The following is a 13272-nucleotide window of genomic DNA, read 5'->3' as shown; positions in this document are numbered from 1 at the left end:
TGCTAACTACTGGGAATACAAAGAAAGACAAGGAAAAAACTCCCACAATCCCTGCTGTCAAGGAGCTCACCATCTAAAGGGGAAGATGACATACAGACAATTATATACTGCTCAGATCCAAACAGAATAAACTGGGAGTTGTCTCAGAAAGCAGTCACTAAAATTAAGGAGTAGGAGGAGCTTCTTGTAGAAGGTGGGACTTTGGCTGAAACCTGAAGAAAGCCAGGGAAGCCTGGAGGCAGAGATAAGGAGGGAGAGTATTTCAGGCATGGGGATTCTGAGTAGGCAAATGGGAGATCTTGTTGAAGAAACAACAAGGAGGCCAATGTCACTGGATCAAAGGGGGTGTGTGTGTGTGTGTGTGTGTGTGTGTGTGTGTGTGTTGGGTGGTAGAATAAGGTATAAGAAGACTGGAGAGGTAGGAGTACTACATACCACTATATACCACTTCACACCACTTCACACCATTCTACCACTTTATGCTGCTGCACACTACTTCACACTACCACACAGCACTTCACACTACTATTCACCACTTCACACCACGAGTTTAGAAGGGCTTTGAATGCTAAAAAAGAATTTTATATTGATCCTGGAGGTGATGAGCCACCGGAGTTTATTGAGTAGGGAGGAAACATGGTCAGACCTGAATTTTAGGAAGATTACTTTGATATAGTGTACTATGGGCTGGAATGAGGAGGAACTTGAGGCAGGGAGACCACCCGGCAGTCTGTTGCAATAGGCCAGGCATGAGGTGAGCCTACACCAGAGTGGAGTCAGTGTCAGAGAAGAGAAGGGGGTGGTGTTGTAAAGGTAGTAATGACAAGACTGGGCAACTGATTGGGGGTGGAGGGGATAGGAAGGAGTGAGGAGTCAAGGAGGACAGCTGGGTTGCAAGCCTATGTGACTGGGAGGATGGTGGTACCCTTTACAGTAATAGGCAAGTTATGAAGAACGGTGAGTTTGGGGGGGAAATGAGTTCAATCTTGGCTATGTTGAATTTAAACTTAATATCCAGTTTGAGATGGCTAAAAGGCAGTTGGAGATGTGAGACTGGAGATCTTGCTGAGTCTTATATAGCTAGTAAATGTCTACAGCAAGATTTGAGTCCAGTTGTCATGATTCCATGTTAAACTATTTTTCCAATACTCTACACAGCACTCCATACCACCATATACTACTTCACACTACTACACACCACTTCATATCATTTTACACTACTACATACCAGTACATACTTCTATACATCATTATGTACCACTTCACACTATTACACACCATAACCCACCTCAACACACTATTATATGCCACTTCATGTGACTATATCACGTCACAGCATCATGTAATATTTCACACCACTACATACCACTACACCATTATACACAACTTCATACTTCTTCATACCACTGTATGCCACTTTACACCACCACATGCCACATCACACCATTATACACTACTTCACATCGCTGCATGCCATTTCACACCACGTATGCCACTTTACAGCACTACATACCATTACACATCACTTTACACTACTATATACTACTTCACACTATAACATATCACTACCCACCTCTACCCACCACTATGTACCACTTTACACTACTATATACCACTTTATACCATTGCACACCTGTAAAGCCCACTACCCAGTACTGAACTAGACTATACTGCCTCTCAGAAAGACCACTCAATCAACAAGCATTCATTAAGTGCCTACTGTATTCCAGACACTATGCCAAGTCCTCAGATACAAAGCAAAAAGTCAGATAGTCTCTGCCCTCAAGGAGTTTCCGTTCTGTTGGGGAAGACCACAGGTACATACATACATATATAGAAATGCTGCATAAAATAAATACAAGGTCATTTTGTGGGTGAGGCACCCACTTTGTGGGTGAGGTAGTTAGGAGAATCCGGAAAGGCCTCATCCAGGAGGTGGCACTGGAGCTGAACCCTGAAGGAAAGGAGGGATTCTAACCAGCAGAAGGAAGGAGAGAGAACGTTCCAGACAAGGAGGTCTATCTACGCCAAGGCAGGAGACAGGAGATGGAGTGGTGGGTGAGGAACAGCCAGAGGGCCAGTTTGGCAACACCATGGCATGCATGAAGGACAGTGATGTATGATAAGCCTGGAAAGGTTGGGAGGAGTTAGGTTATAAAGGACTTGAAATGCCAAATAGTGAAGAAAAACTTCCTGCAAGGCCTGTTGGTTCAAAGCCAGATAGAAGGCCTGGAGTCTCGGACAAATGCCCAGCAACCTGGGACACCAAGAAAAGCACAGGGTGAATTAGAAAGATATGTTCTCCTCAAGCCTCAGGGAGAAACCATGATTAGACCAAGCAGCAAGTGGGAATAATTGAGGTTTAGGGAGAGTGGTAGTCCTATAGTGCTCCAAACCACAAATCCTGTTTAAACCCTATATAAAGGCTAATTTATTGATGACTTTCCATAATAGCAATGCTTGGCTATTAAATAGAGTGTAATTTTTTTTTAATTTTTAGAAAGATATAATTACAACCGTTCTGCGTCTCTTCACTAACTGATTCTACAGGTAACCCTGACCTATTCAGACCACAAGGCCATAACCAAGCCACCACCAACCATCTAGTGGCAGCTTGTCTTCACCGTGAGCAAAGTACTTAGGGGACATGGCGTAGCTTCTGAGGAGGAATTAGTCTGGCGACCCCAAACCTTTCAATGACTGGAATCATCGGATCACAGACTTAGAGCTGTAAGGGACCTTAGAGATGATCTAGTCCTGTGGCCCTCTAGGTCCTCAGGTGGGGCCCTTTGACTGACTCCAAACTTTATAGAACAAATCCTTTTATTAACAATAATCATTATTTATTAATATTAATTTATTATTTGTTAATATTAATAAAAGGATTTGTTCTATGAAGTTTGGAGTTAGTCAAAGGGCCGCACTTGAGGACCTATAAAAGGATTTGTTCCCCACCTCTGGTCTAGTCCAACTCTTTCATTTTATAGATGAGAAAAAGAAGCCTCACCCAGAGAGGTTAAGTGATTTGCTTAGGGTCACACAGCTATTAACTGCAGAGCTAAGATTGGAAGTTAGATTGAATGATTCAAATGTTGCTTTTGCCAATATTGGTTTTTTTAAAAATTATTTTTATTGATGCCTTTTGTTGTCATACCACACTCACATCTGAATATATCCACACCCCTCACCTACTCAGTAAGCCATCTTTTGTAACTAAGACTAAAGAACAAAAAGGGGGAAAAATCAGTCTGACAAAACTGAATGTTTTGACTGTATCTGCAAGTATATATGATACTTACCCCTATAGACTCTCACCTCTGCAATGAAGGAAAGAAGGCCACACCATTATTTTGTAACATTTATTGAACATCAGTAAGGCTCTGCAGAACATCTAAGTTGACAATATCCCAGCTATGTGGGTTCAGTCTTTGGAGAGGAAGTTTCCTTGGCACAGTGAGGCCATGGAAAGAGCCCTGGATTGGATAGCAGGAAACTTGGCTTCTTATCCTGTCTCTTCAACTAACTGGTTCCATGACTTTGAGCAAGTCACTGAATGTATCTGAGCCAGGCTCTTCAGTTGTAAAGTGAAAGGGTCTCACTAAAGTCACTGCCAGCTCTAAAGATTCTGTGGCTCTTCCTTTTGGAAACTAGTGAGACTATGGGGATTTGCGGAGGATAGAATGATGTTGTTTTCTTTTCAGTCTAATCTAAACCTCCTCTCCCTCCAGATATACCAGCACAATGAAGCTTTGTAAAGGCTGATCCAAGTTCACTGAAGTCTTTTGCTGTTGTTTGAACTGGCAAAAGAAATGTGTGTGTCAGGGAAGCAAGGGGGATGGGGAGACAGAGAGGTAGGGAATTAGAGAGAGAGAGAGAGAAAGAGAGAGAGAGAAAGGGGGAGAGATTGAGAACTGATAATTGTGTCGCTGCTCACAGAGAGACAGATCTGCACGGGTATCATGGAAGTGTGGTTATAGTGTGCATATATTAGAGGAGTGTTTGGGGGTAGGTAAGTATGTGGGTGTGTGACATAAGGCTCATAGAAAAGATGAAAAAATACACTATCCTCCCTTCTTTGCAGAGCTGGGGGATTATGGGTATTGAACATTCATATATCATCATACTCCTCTGATGTGTTGGTAGTTTTGCTAAGATACTTTTTTACTTTCTTTTTTATGAGGGATGGCTCATTGCGTATGGGAGGGAAAGGCATATGCTTGCACATGAACTTATGTTAAAAAGAAACAAGGCTCATAGAGTTTTTATATCTCTCTCCCTGCCCCCCGCGCCCCTTCTTTTTCCTTCACCTTGTTTCCTAGGTCCTGGTAGTAAGAGGAGACCAGGAAATTGCTGTGCCCAACTTGGATCCTTGTCCATGTTGAAGTATGCTGTTGTTGGCCTCTATCTGCTGGTCTTCTTGATTCTTGTGGGCATCTTCATCCTGGCAGGTGAGAGTAAACCTTTGCCACCATAGGTCCTTAGGGCAGTAGTAAGAGCAGAGACACAGCCATAACAATATATCAGTGTAACCAGAAGAATGCAAGCTCCTTGAGGGCAGGGATTGGTTCACTTTGGTCCAGTACAGTACCTGACTCTTCATGAATGTTTGTTGATTGATTGTCAGGGAACCTGGCACCTATAACTTCAATTTAATCCAGTCAGCAAATATTTATTGAATGGCTACCATGTTATAGACACTCTGGTAGATGCTTGGGGGTATACAGACAAAAATGAAAGAATATCCTTAAGGAGCTCACACTTTAGTGGGTTCCTCCTGCTATATCTTCCTCCGTCATTCTGTGGCCCCATGCAATCCTCTTGACTTCCCTGTGCCTTAGTTTCTCTATTTGCAAAAAAACCAAAACCAAAATCAGCAACTGCAGCTTAGCTTTAGTGCACTCCCTTACATCTGCAGGATACTTTACAGCTTGCACAATGCTTTCACAGACCTGGAAAGATTTGTATGAATTTATCCAGAGTGAAGTAAACAGAGCCAAAAGAACAACATACATAAAGACGACAGCAATGTAAATGAAAAGAAAATTAAAAGGAAGCCCAACTCTGAGTAACTAAAAAACCAAGAATGGCCCGAGAGAACAGATAATGAAATATACCTCCTTCCTCATGATAAAGAGATAGCAATCACATAGGACACAATGTCATATACATTGTCAAATGTGGTCACTGGGTCTGTTGTTTTTACTTAATCTGTTCTTTCTTTCTGACTACAAGAGAGCATTCAATGTGGAGAGAGGGGGGTAGTATGAAAGGTGGGCAGAAGACTGTGATGTAAAAACAGAAAGCAGCAAATAACATTCATTTTTTAAAAGCAGCGTCAGAACAATATACAAAATGACTACCATAAATTAAAAGAACTCTCAGAGGAAGCCCAACTCTACTTGTTAAGTGAGTAAGCTAATAAATAATGGAATTAAACTAGCCCCTTGGTCCTCTCACTCCTAGCCTAGTGATTTAAAAAAAAAGTTAATTATTTTATTGATCCTCTTTTTTTTCCGTAAACACTGCTGTCATTTGCTAGTGAATTATATTCCCTTACTCTCAAAGAAACTTCCCTTGGAACAAAGAAACATAGAGTAAAGAAAAACAAACCATCACATTGACCCTGTCTGACAATCCATGTTCACTCAGTACCTATGGTCCGCCATCTTGTTGCTGAGAGGAGAGAGGTTTGTTTCACTGTCAATTCATTTTTGTTTTATATCTCCAGGTCCCCACAGAGTGCCTGGCACATATTGGACACTTAGCAAATATCTATTGCCTTGATGCTATGATTGCTATAACCTAGTGATTTTTTAAAAACAATTTGCAGACAGGTTTAATTAAAATTGTGATAACTAATGATACCTAACATTTCATAGCATATTTGCAAAGTACTTTACATATATTTTCTCATTTGATCCCCATAATGACCCTGTGGGTAGGTGCCATTATTATCGTCTTTTTTCACAATTTAGTAAACTGAGGCTCAGAGAGGTTAAATGATTTACCCGTGGTCACACAGCTAATGTCAGGGGCAGGATTGGAACTCTAGTCTCTCCTGAGTCTGAGTTCAATGGTCTTTCCACCCTACCACATTTTCTCATGAAAAGATTTGCCACCTTTCATATATGAAAATGAGCTAAGTTGTGAAAATGGGTCTACACTTTATTGTTTTTACTAGTCAAAAGTATGAGTTTGAAGTAATCTATCCATGCTTTTTAAAAACCATTCCTCCTTGTGACTAATAGTATATGATGGCAAGGTAGATAGTTGGGTTTAGAGGCTGTGGAACAGGGCAAGCTCTCTCCAATTTAATGGGATTAAGCCCATGACCCTGGCTAGTTAATGCTACATTCTTCTAAGCCACAGACAACAATTCAATAAGCATGTATTAAGCACCTACAAATACCAGTCCCTGACCTGGTTTCTGGGAGTAAAAAAGATAAAAGTCTGTGCTCTCAAGGAGTTCAAAACATTTAATGAAGCGCCTTAAACTCTGCAAAGTGCTATACGTATGCTATATCATTTGACTCTCACAACAGTCCTGTTAGGTAGGTTCTTTATTATCCCCATTTTACAGAGGAGGACACTGAAGTGAAGAAAGATTAAGTGACTTGCCCAGGATCACACATCTAGTAAGCGTCTGAGGAGGATTTGAACTCAGGTCTTCCTGACTCCAAATTCAGCACTCTATTCATTCAGTCACCTAGAGGCCAGTAAGGAGTTTACATTCTTTTAAGAACACAAGGGCACAAAGCCACCCTAGGTTCAACCCTCCCACCCCTCCCTTCCCTGTCCAAGGGGCTGTATTCTCAAACCTCAGAGAAGGCAGGAGTATGCTTCAGTGGAAGGATTTAGAGTCAGAAAACCTGTAATGAACCAGGTATGAATTCTGGCTCTGAATGAATCATCCACTTGTGTTACCTGACGCACGGCAGCAATGCTACCCCTTTCAGCCTCAGTTTCCTCATCTGTGAAATGAGGGAGTTGAACTAGGATGACTCCTGAGGTCTTGTCCAGCTGGAAATCTATGACCCTACAAAATCACACCATGGGAGGCCTAGGCATGGCCCCAGCCTTGTCTAAAGGGGTGAAACCTTCTAGAGAAGGGTGTGGTTAGTTAGAGCATGGCTTCTAGCCAGGCAGAGCTGACTTGGTGTACTCAGGGTGGGGTCCTCAAGTTAGCCTTGGGGTAGGAATCTGGAGGTTAAGATAGTTCTGGGGACTCAAGGCCAGTGATTCTTCCTGCTAAATATTGGAACAAATAGCCAGGCAGGTCTTCATGTAAGCTGGCTCATTTCTCTCCAGGTAGGGCTCTTCCCTTGGCCATAGGTAATTGGGATGCTGAGATTTCACACATGCAATGTTGAGTGCCTGCCGTGCGGTGGTGTCTGTACCACCAGCCATTAACCTGGTCAGAATCCAACACTAACAAAGGCAACACACTGGTGAGTCATCCCTTAGCCTGAGGGATGGTGTCCAAGGAGGGATCTGTGGCGGGCCAAGTAAAGCAAGCGGATGATTTGAATGTACTCTTGGGCTGCCCAGACAGAAAGAGGGGTCTCGGTTTTTGTGGGCTTGGCTGCCATGACCATAACAAATTTTCATAAGATTTAGAAAGTGTCTCAGGCCAGCAGAGAAACCAAGTTATAATGCTATAATCCCTCAAGTTTTTAAAAACAAGATTTAAAAAACGTTTTATTGATTTTTTTTGTTTTTACATCACCTTCATTTCCAAATAGAGCCTCCTACCTCCCCTCCCCCCAGCTATCCCTTGTGAAAGAGAATTTTTAAAAAGAGACAAAAAAAAGAGGTTGATGAAACTAGCCAATACGTTAACTGAGTCTAACAATATAGGCAATATTCTATATCTATCCTCCCTTTCTCCTTCAAAGGAGATAGGGTAATGCCTTTTCTCATCTCTTTTTCAGGCCGTGTCAAGTCATTATAATGACTCAGCCTTTCCACTATATTGTCATAGTCCTTGTGTACTGTATGTTTTCCTGGTTCTGCTTAATTTATTTTATATCAGTTCTTATAAGCCTTCCCATGATTCTCTGGTTTTTTTTTAATATTCATTGTACATTCAAGTTTGTTGATCAATTTGTTAATCCATTCCCCAACTGATGGGCATCTGTCTTATCTTTATAATAATTTTAGTAATAATTTTAACAAGAAATCAGTATGGTATAGTGGATAAAAGAGCTAACCTTGAAGCCAGAAAGACTTGGGTTCAAGTCCTGACATAAATATTCATCCATATATGGTCAATCAACAGTCAGTAAAGATTTATTAAGCATTAGCTATGTGCCAGGCACTGTGCTAAGCACTGAGGATACAAATACAAAAATGAGACAATTCCTGCCCTTAAGGAGCTTACAATCTAATGGGAGGAAATACGGAAAAGAGAGCTGAAAAGGACCAAGGGAAGGTTCCTGGCAAGGGGGCATGGTGTAGAGGTCAAAGAAGTCCAAAATACGTGCTTCCAGGTAGGAAATGAGGAAATGTCTGAGATGTCTGTCCTGTCCCTGTCTCCTTAAATGGAGGTTGAAGAGTTCATGACCACATAGTGGTTGTGTGACCCTAGGAAAGTCATTTATCTTGACAGAGCTATAGGCAACATTCTAAGACTACAAGTTACATAGAAGATACCAAATGATATCAGTGTTTCCTCAGTGATGAGTTCCCTGCATAAATGAAATTGCAGGTCTAGGCTCTATACCCATCCCATCCAAGTCTAACAAAAACCAGCCAGTACAAGGGTACAAATGAACATAAAACTACAAGGCAACTGAACTCAGATCTTTAAATGCCATAATCAGTCTTGGTTCCAGAGTTCAGATGATGAAACAGACATCTTAGAGTGGGAGAAGCACTTACTCTGAAGTCAAAGGACCTGGGTTCAGATCCTGGGGCTGACATTAACTACCTTTGTGACCTTGGGCAAATCATTTACCCTCTCTGTGCCTCAGTTTCCTCATCTGTAAATGAGGAGGTTAGACTAGATGGCGTCTGAGGTCCCTAGATCTGTGGTCCTGTGATGCTCCTAAGAGGGGGAAGGCAGGAGAGAGACTATGGGTACAGAATGTTTCATGTGGTGACTGATATGTCCCTATGCTGGTTGGGTTTGCCTCATTGTTTTTCTTTGTTATAAGGGAGTGTTCTTTGTGTGTGTGTGTGTGTGGGAGGAATGGGAGGGTGCCAGGGGGAGGAAGAGTAGCATATTGGGAACTGACTGCTATAAAAACAAAAGATATGAATAAAACTTTTTTTGAAAAAAATCTAGACAACAAGAATAAGAAACAAAATAAAATTACATATAAAACTGTGAACTCCAAACTATTCACAGTTTGTTAAAATGAGGGGAAGGGATGTAAGTTTTAACAAAACAATAATAAAATAGAATTTGCTTTTAGGTCCTCTTCCACCCTCTTATTTCCACCCATGTACTTCTTCGACTGTCACCACCTATTAAACATAGTCATCGTCAAGGCATGTGCTGTTCTGATTGCTTTCTTCATTCTATATCACTTCATTTAAGTCTTTCTATATTTCTTTGTGTTCTTCACCTGTTTTTTTTTTTTATGGCCCAAGAGTGTTTCTGTACCATTAAAAGACCACATTTGTTCAGCCCTTCCCCAATCATTGGGTGGTATTTTCCAGGGTTTTTTGCTATTAGAAATGACTACAGGGGGCAGCTAGGTGGCGCAATGGATAGAGCACTGGTCCTGAAGTCAGGAGGACCTGAGTTCAAATTTGACTTCAGACCAACACTTGACACTTACTAGCTGTGTGACCCTGAGCAAGTCACTTAACCCCAATTGCCTTAAAAAAAAAAAGAAATGACTATACATATTTTTTATACAGATAGATCTTTCCTCCTCCCTGACCTTTTTTTTTTTCCTTCCTTTTTGGTGAGGCAGTCAGGGTTAAGTGACTTGCCCAGAGTCACACAGCTAGTAAGTGTCATGTGTCTGAGGCCGGATTGGAACTTAGGTCCTCCTGACTCCAAGGTGGAAGCTTATCCACTGTGCTGCCTAGCTGCCCTCTCCTTTCCCTTTTAAAAAACATTGTTAGGATATAGTCCTGCTCCCAGGAGCAAAGAATATGATCAGTTCTTATCAATTATTACTATTGTTATTAATATTATTACACATTAACAGTTCTTATCAAATCTTATTATTTAGTGCCAGATTGATTTCCAAAAAGATTGTATCTATTGGCACTGTAACTAAGGGGGGGGGGAATCTACAAAAATTTTGGAGCCAGGTGAAGTTCATTGGGAGTAGTGGTAGTTGGGATATTTAAGGAGAAGGGAATGTTGGGCTGCCTGTGAATCATTATTAATTAGGCAGCCTACAACCTAAGACCAGAGATTTGGAGCTGGAAGAGCCCTAAGAGGTCATTATGGCCTCCCGCCCAATTTTTCATATAAGGAAATTGAGGGACAAAGAAGTTAAATGACTTGCCCAGTGTCACACAGCTAGCCCTTCATCTCCGGTGCCCTCTCCACAGGCCATTGTTTTTAAGCAAGATTGATTTTTATAGAAATGTGTCAAAGCCAGGGCTTGGGAAGAACTGGCAACTAGGAAGTTTCACAGGTATGCTGATATATACAGACGGGGAGCAGTGTGTTCTGACTGCTTTTATCTCCCGCTGTCGTCTTGCAAGTTGTGGTTATGTCTGGTAAAGCTGTGGGTGGGCTGTCCATTTTCAGGCAAGTCTGGGATGATAAGACCAATCAGATATACTGTGATTGTTCAGTCTCTGCCCTAAGAGACATGCTGGAGAGTGAGAGTCATAAGAGCACCATTTCCCAACTCTACTAACAGCGGGAGAGTATCCCTGTTTCCCCATATCCTTGCCAATATGAAATGTTACCACCATCCCCACCCCCCAGATATCTTTGCTAATTATAATCTCTCTGTTGAACTGGCTAGGACTACAGTTTAAAGTAGGCTTGTGAAATGCATACAACTATAAATGTCCTGGAGTCAGGAAGACCTGAGTTCAAATCTGCTGTCAGACATTTACTAGCTGTGAGATCCTGGACAAATAACTTAACCCTGATTGCCTCTGAGAGAGACAGAGACAAACAGATTGTGACAGAGGAGGGAGACAGACAGAGACAGCAAGTAATATCCCAGCAATGGGGCTTCTGGGAGTCCTACTAGACTAAGAAGTGTCACCTGGAATGCAATTTAAGGACATTGACCAGCTGTGGAGTGTCTTAAGAAGGGTAAGGTCACGAGGAGAGTGAGGGGCTTTTGAGTCCATTTCATATGAGAACTGTTCCCTATCCTGAAGAGGCTTGTAATCTAGGTGGGAAATGTGAACAAATACTAAGATAAATGACTAGGAAAAGGAAGATAAAGTAAATACTCAGAAAGTGGTACATGGTGCAGGAAGGAGTTCAAAGGAGGGAGGGAGAGATCCCTGAGGGCTAGAGCAGTCAGGGAAGGCCTCCTGGAAGAACAGGACTCAAACTGGGCAGAACTTAGATAAACAGAGAAGAGGGAAGAGAGCATTCCAGGCAAGGAGAATGACCTGAGCAAAGGCCCAACGGTCAGGAGGCCCATGGTGAATTGAACAGCAAATAGGTCCTACTCTTTGGCTGAACTAGAGGGTTTGTTTATTGTTTATTATGTGACTTTTTATGTGATGAGCTTTTTTCTAGCACTAGGTATACAAAGACAGGAATAGGGTGTATGAGGTGGTGTGTGCCTGTCCTCAAGGGGCTTACATTCTACTTGGGGGAAACAACAGTTAAGTAAAGATAGAGACTAGACCTGTGATTTCACTGGTCTGGGAAATTCCTGGATGAGGAAATCAATGCAAGTCCGCACTTTTTATTCACATCTTGAGTGGCTGAGTGATTTGCTTAGGGTCACGCAGCCAGGGTATGCCAGAATTAGGAATCACATGATCAGCCAGGTCTTCCTGGCTCCTATCTCATCTCTCTGTCCACAATGACATGTAGCCTAACACGCAAGTAAATAAATATAAAATATATTCACATTTAGCACAGGGTGTCCCCAAAGTCCTAGTGTAGCTTTAAGCTACTTAAAACTGCACTAAAACTTTTGGGGAACACTGTATGAAATTATGGGTTTTTGTTTGTTTTGTTTTGGCAGAGGGAAGGTAGGAACGCTCCCAACCTGGAGGAGGAGGAGGAAAGGTCTCCTGCAGGAAATGGTGTTTGTGCTTAGCTTTGAATGGAGGTAGACATTCTAAGAAGCAGAGTGGAGAAAGGAGAGCATCGAATGGGGTTGGCCTACACAAAGGATGGGTTTGGTGGTGGTCCGTGAATGTGATGAAGTGATGCAAGAGAAAGCTGAGAAGATAGGTGGAGGCCAGATTGTGGAAATCATAGGCTTCTAGATCTAGAGAGGAAGGACTCTCAGAAGCCATTGAATCTAATGCACTAATTCTGTAGGTGAGGAAACTCTTGAAGGCCGAACTAGCAGCTTAGACTTTAACACAAGAACTGGAGGGTCATTGACAATTTTAGAACAAAGAAGCAAGTAATTCAGGGTGTTTCAAAAGTCTTAGTGCAGCTTTAAGCTTACCAAGCTTAGATTATGAAAGTTAAGACTTTTGAAACACTATGTAGGTATCCAACCCAGATAACTGAGGAATAGAAAAGTACAAAGAAAAAACTGGTTTGGGAAAATGTTGGGGTAGATTGGGAGAAGAGATGTTGAGTTCAAATCTAGATAAAGTGGGTGTAAAAAACCATGAATAAATAAATGAAAGCATGACCACATGAATGAATGAGTGTATACAAAAAGCATTTCTTAAGCAGTTACCAGGCACCAAGCACTGTGGATACCAGTAGAAAAAAACAAGATGTGGCCACGAAGGGTCTTCTTCCAGGTAAGGCTGGTAGTAGACAGAAGGATGGCCTTGAGTTTGGCTATTCTCCTCTAAATTTTCTCTGCAACATAACCAATGTGGCATCATTGGAAAAGCCTTTGGCAGGGAATCAGGATACCTGAGTTCTAATCCTAGCTATGCTATGTGACCTTGGGAAAATCATTTCACCTTTCTGAACCTGCAAAACCAGGAGCTTATAGGAGATGGCTTCCTTTGGGCTCTTTCATTGCCCAAAGTCTATGATTATGCAAAGCACTGTTGGAGAATGGACATTTTAGTTATACTCAACTTTGTTGTTAAGTTGTTTTTAGTTGTGTTTGATTCTTCGTGACCCCATTTAGGGTTTTCTTGGCAAAGATACTAGAGTGGTTTGCCATTTCCTTCTCCAGCTCATTT

General features: G+C 41.8%; 1 protein-coding gene across 4 annotated transcripts in view; it reads left to right on the top strand.

The window, feature by feature from the left end:
• SCARA5 (scavenger receptor class A member 5) overlaps positions 1 to 13272 on the top strand; it is a 143670-nt gene that overhangs the window by 16700 nt on the left and 113698 nt on the right. For 3 of the 4 annotated variants that reach the window (XM_078149824.1, XM_020983997.2, XM_078149823.1), the window contains exon 3: positions 4320 to 4448. The exons of the other annotated variant lie outside the window; for it this stretch is intronic. In XM_078149824.1, the coding sequence (XP_078005950.1) occupies positions 4320 to 4448 (129 nt within the window). The remainder of the gene's footprint in view (positions 1 to 4319; positions 4449 to 13272) is intronic. 4 annotated transcript variants of the gene reach the window in all.

This window comes from Phascolarctos cinereus, unplaced genomic scaffold (assembly GCF_003287225.1).
Source record: "Phascolarctos cinereus isolate Bilbo 61053 unplaced genomic scaffold, phaCin_HiC Scaffold_2;HRSCAF=192, whole genome shotgun sequence".
In the NCBI taxonomy this organism is placed as follows: Eukaryota; Metazoa; Chordata; class Mammalia; order Diprotodontia; family Phascolarctidae; genus Phascolarctos; species Phascolarctos cinereus.
Note: the sequence above shows the minus strand (reverse complement) of the source record. Positions and strands in the feature narration are given on the sequence as shown.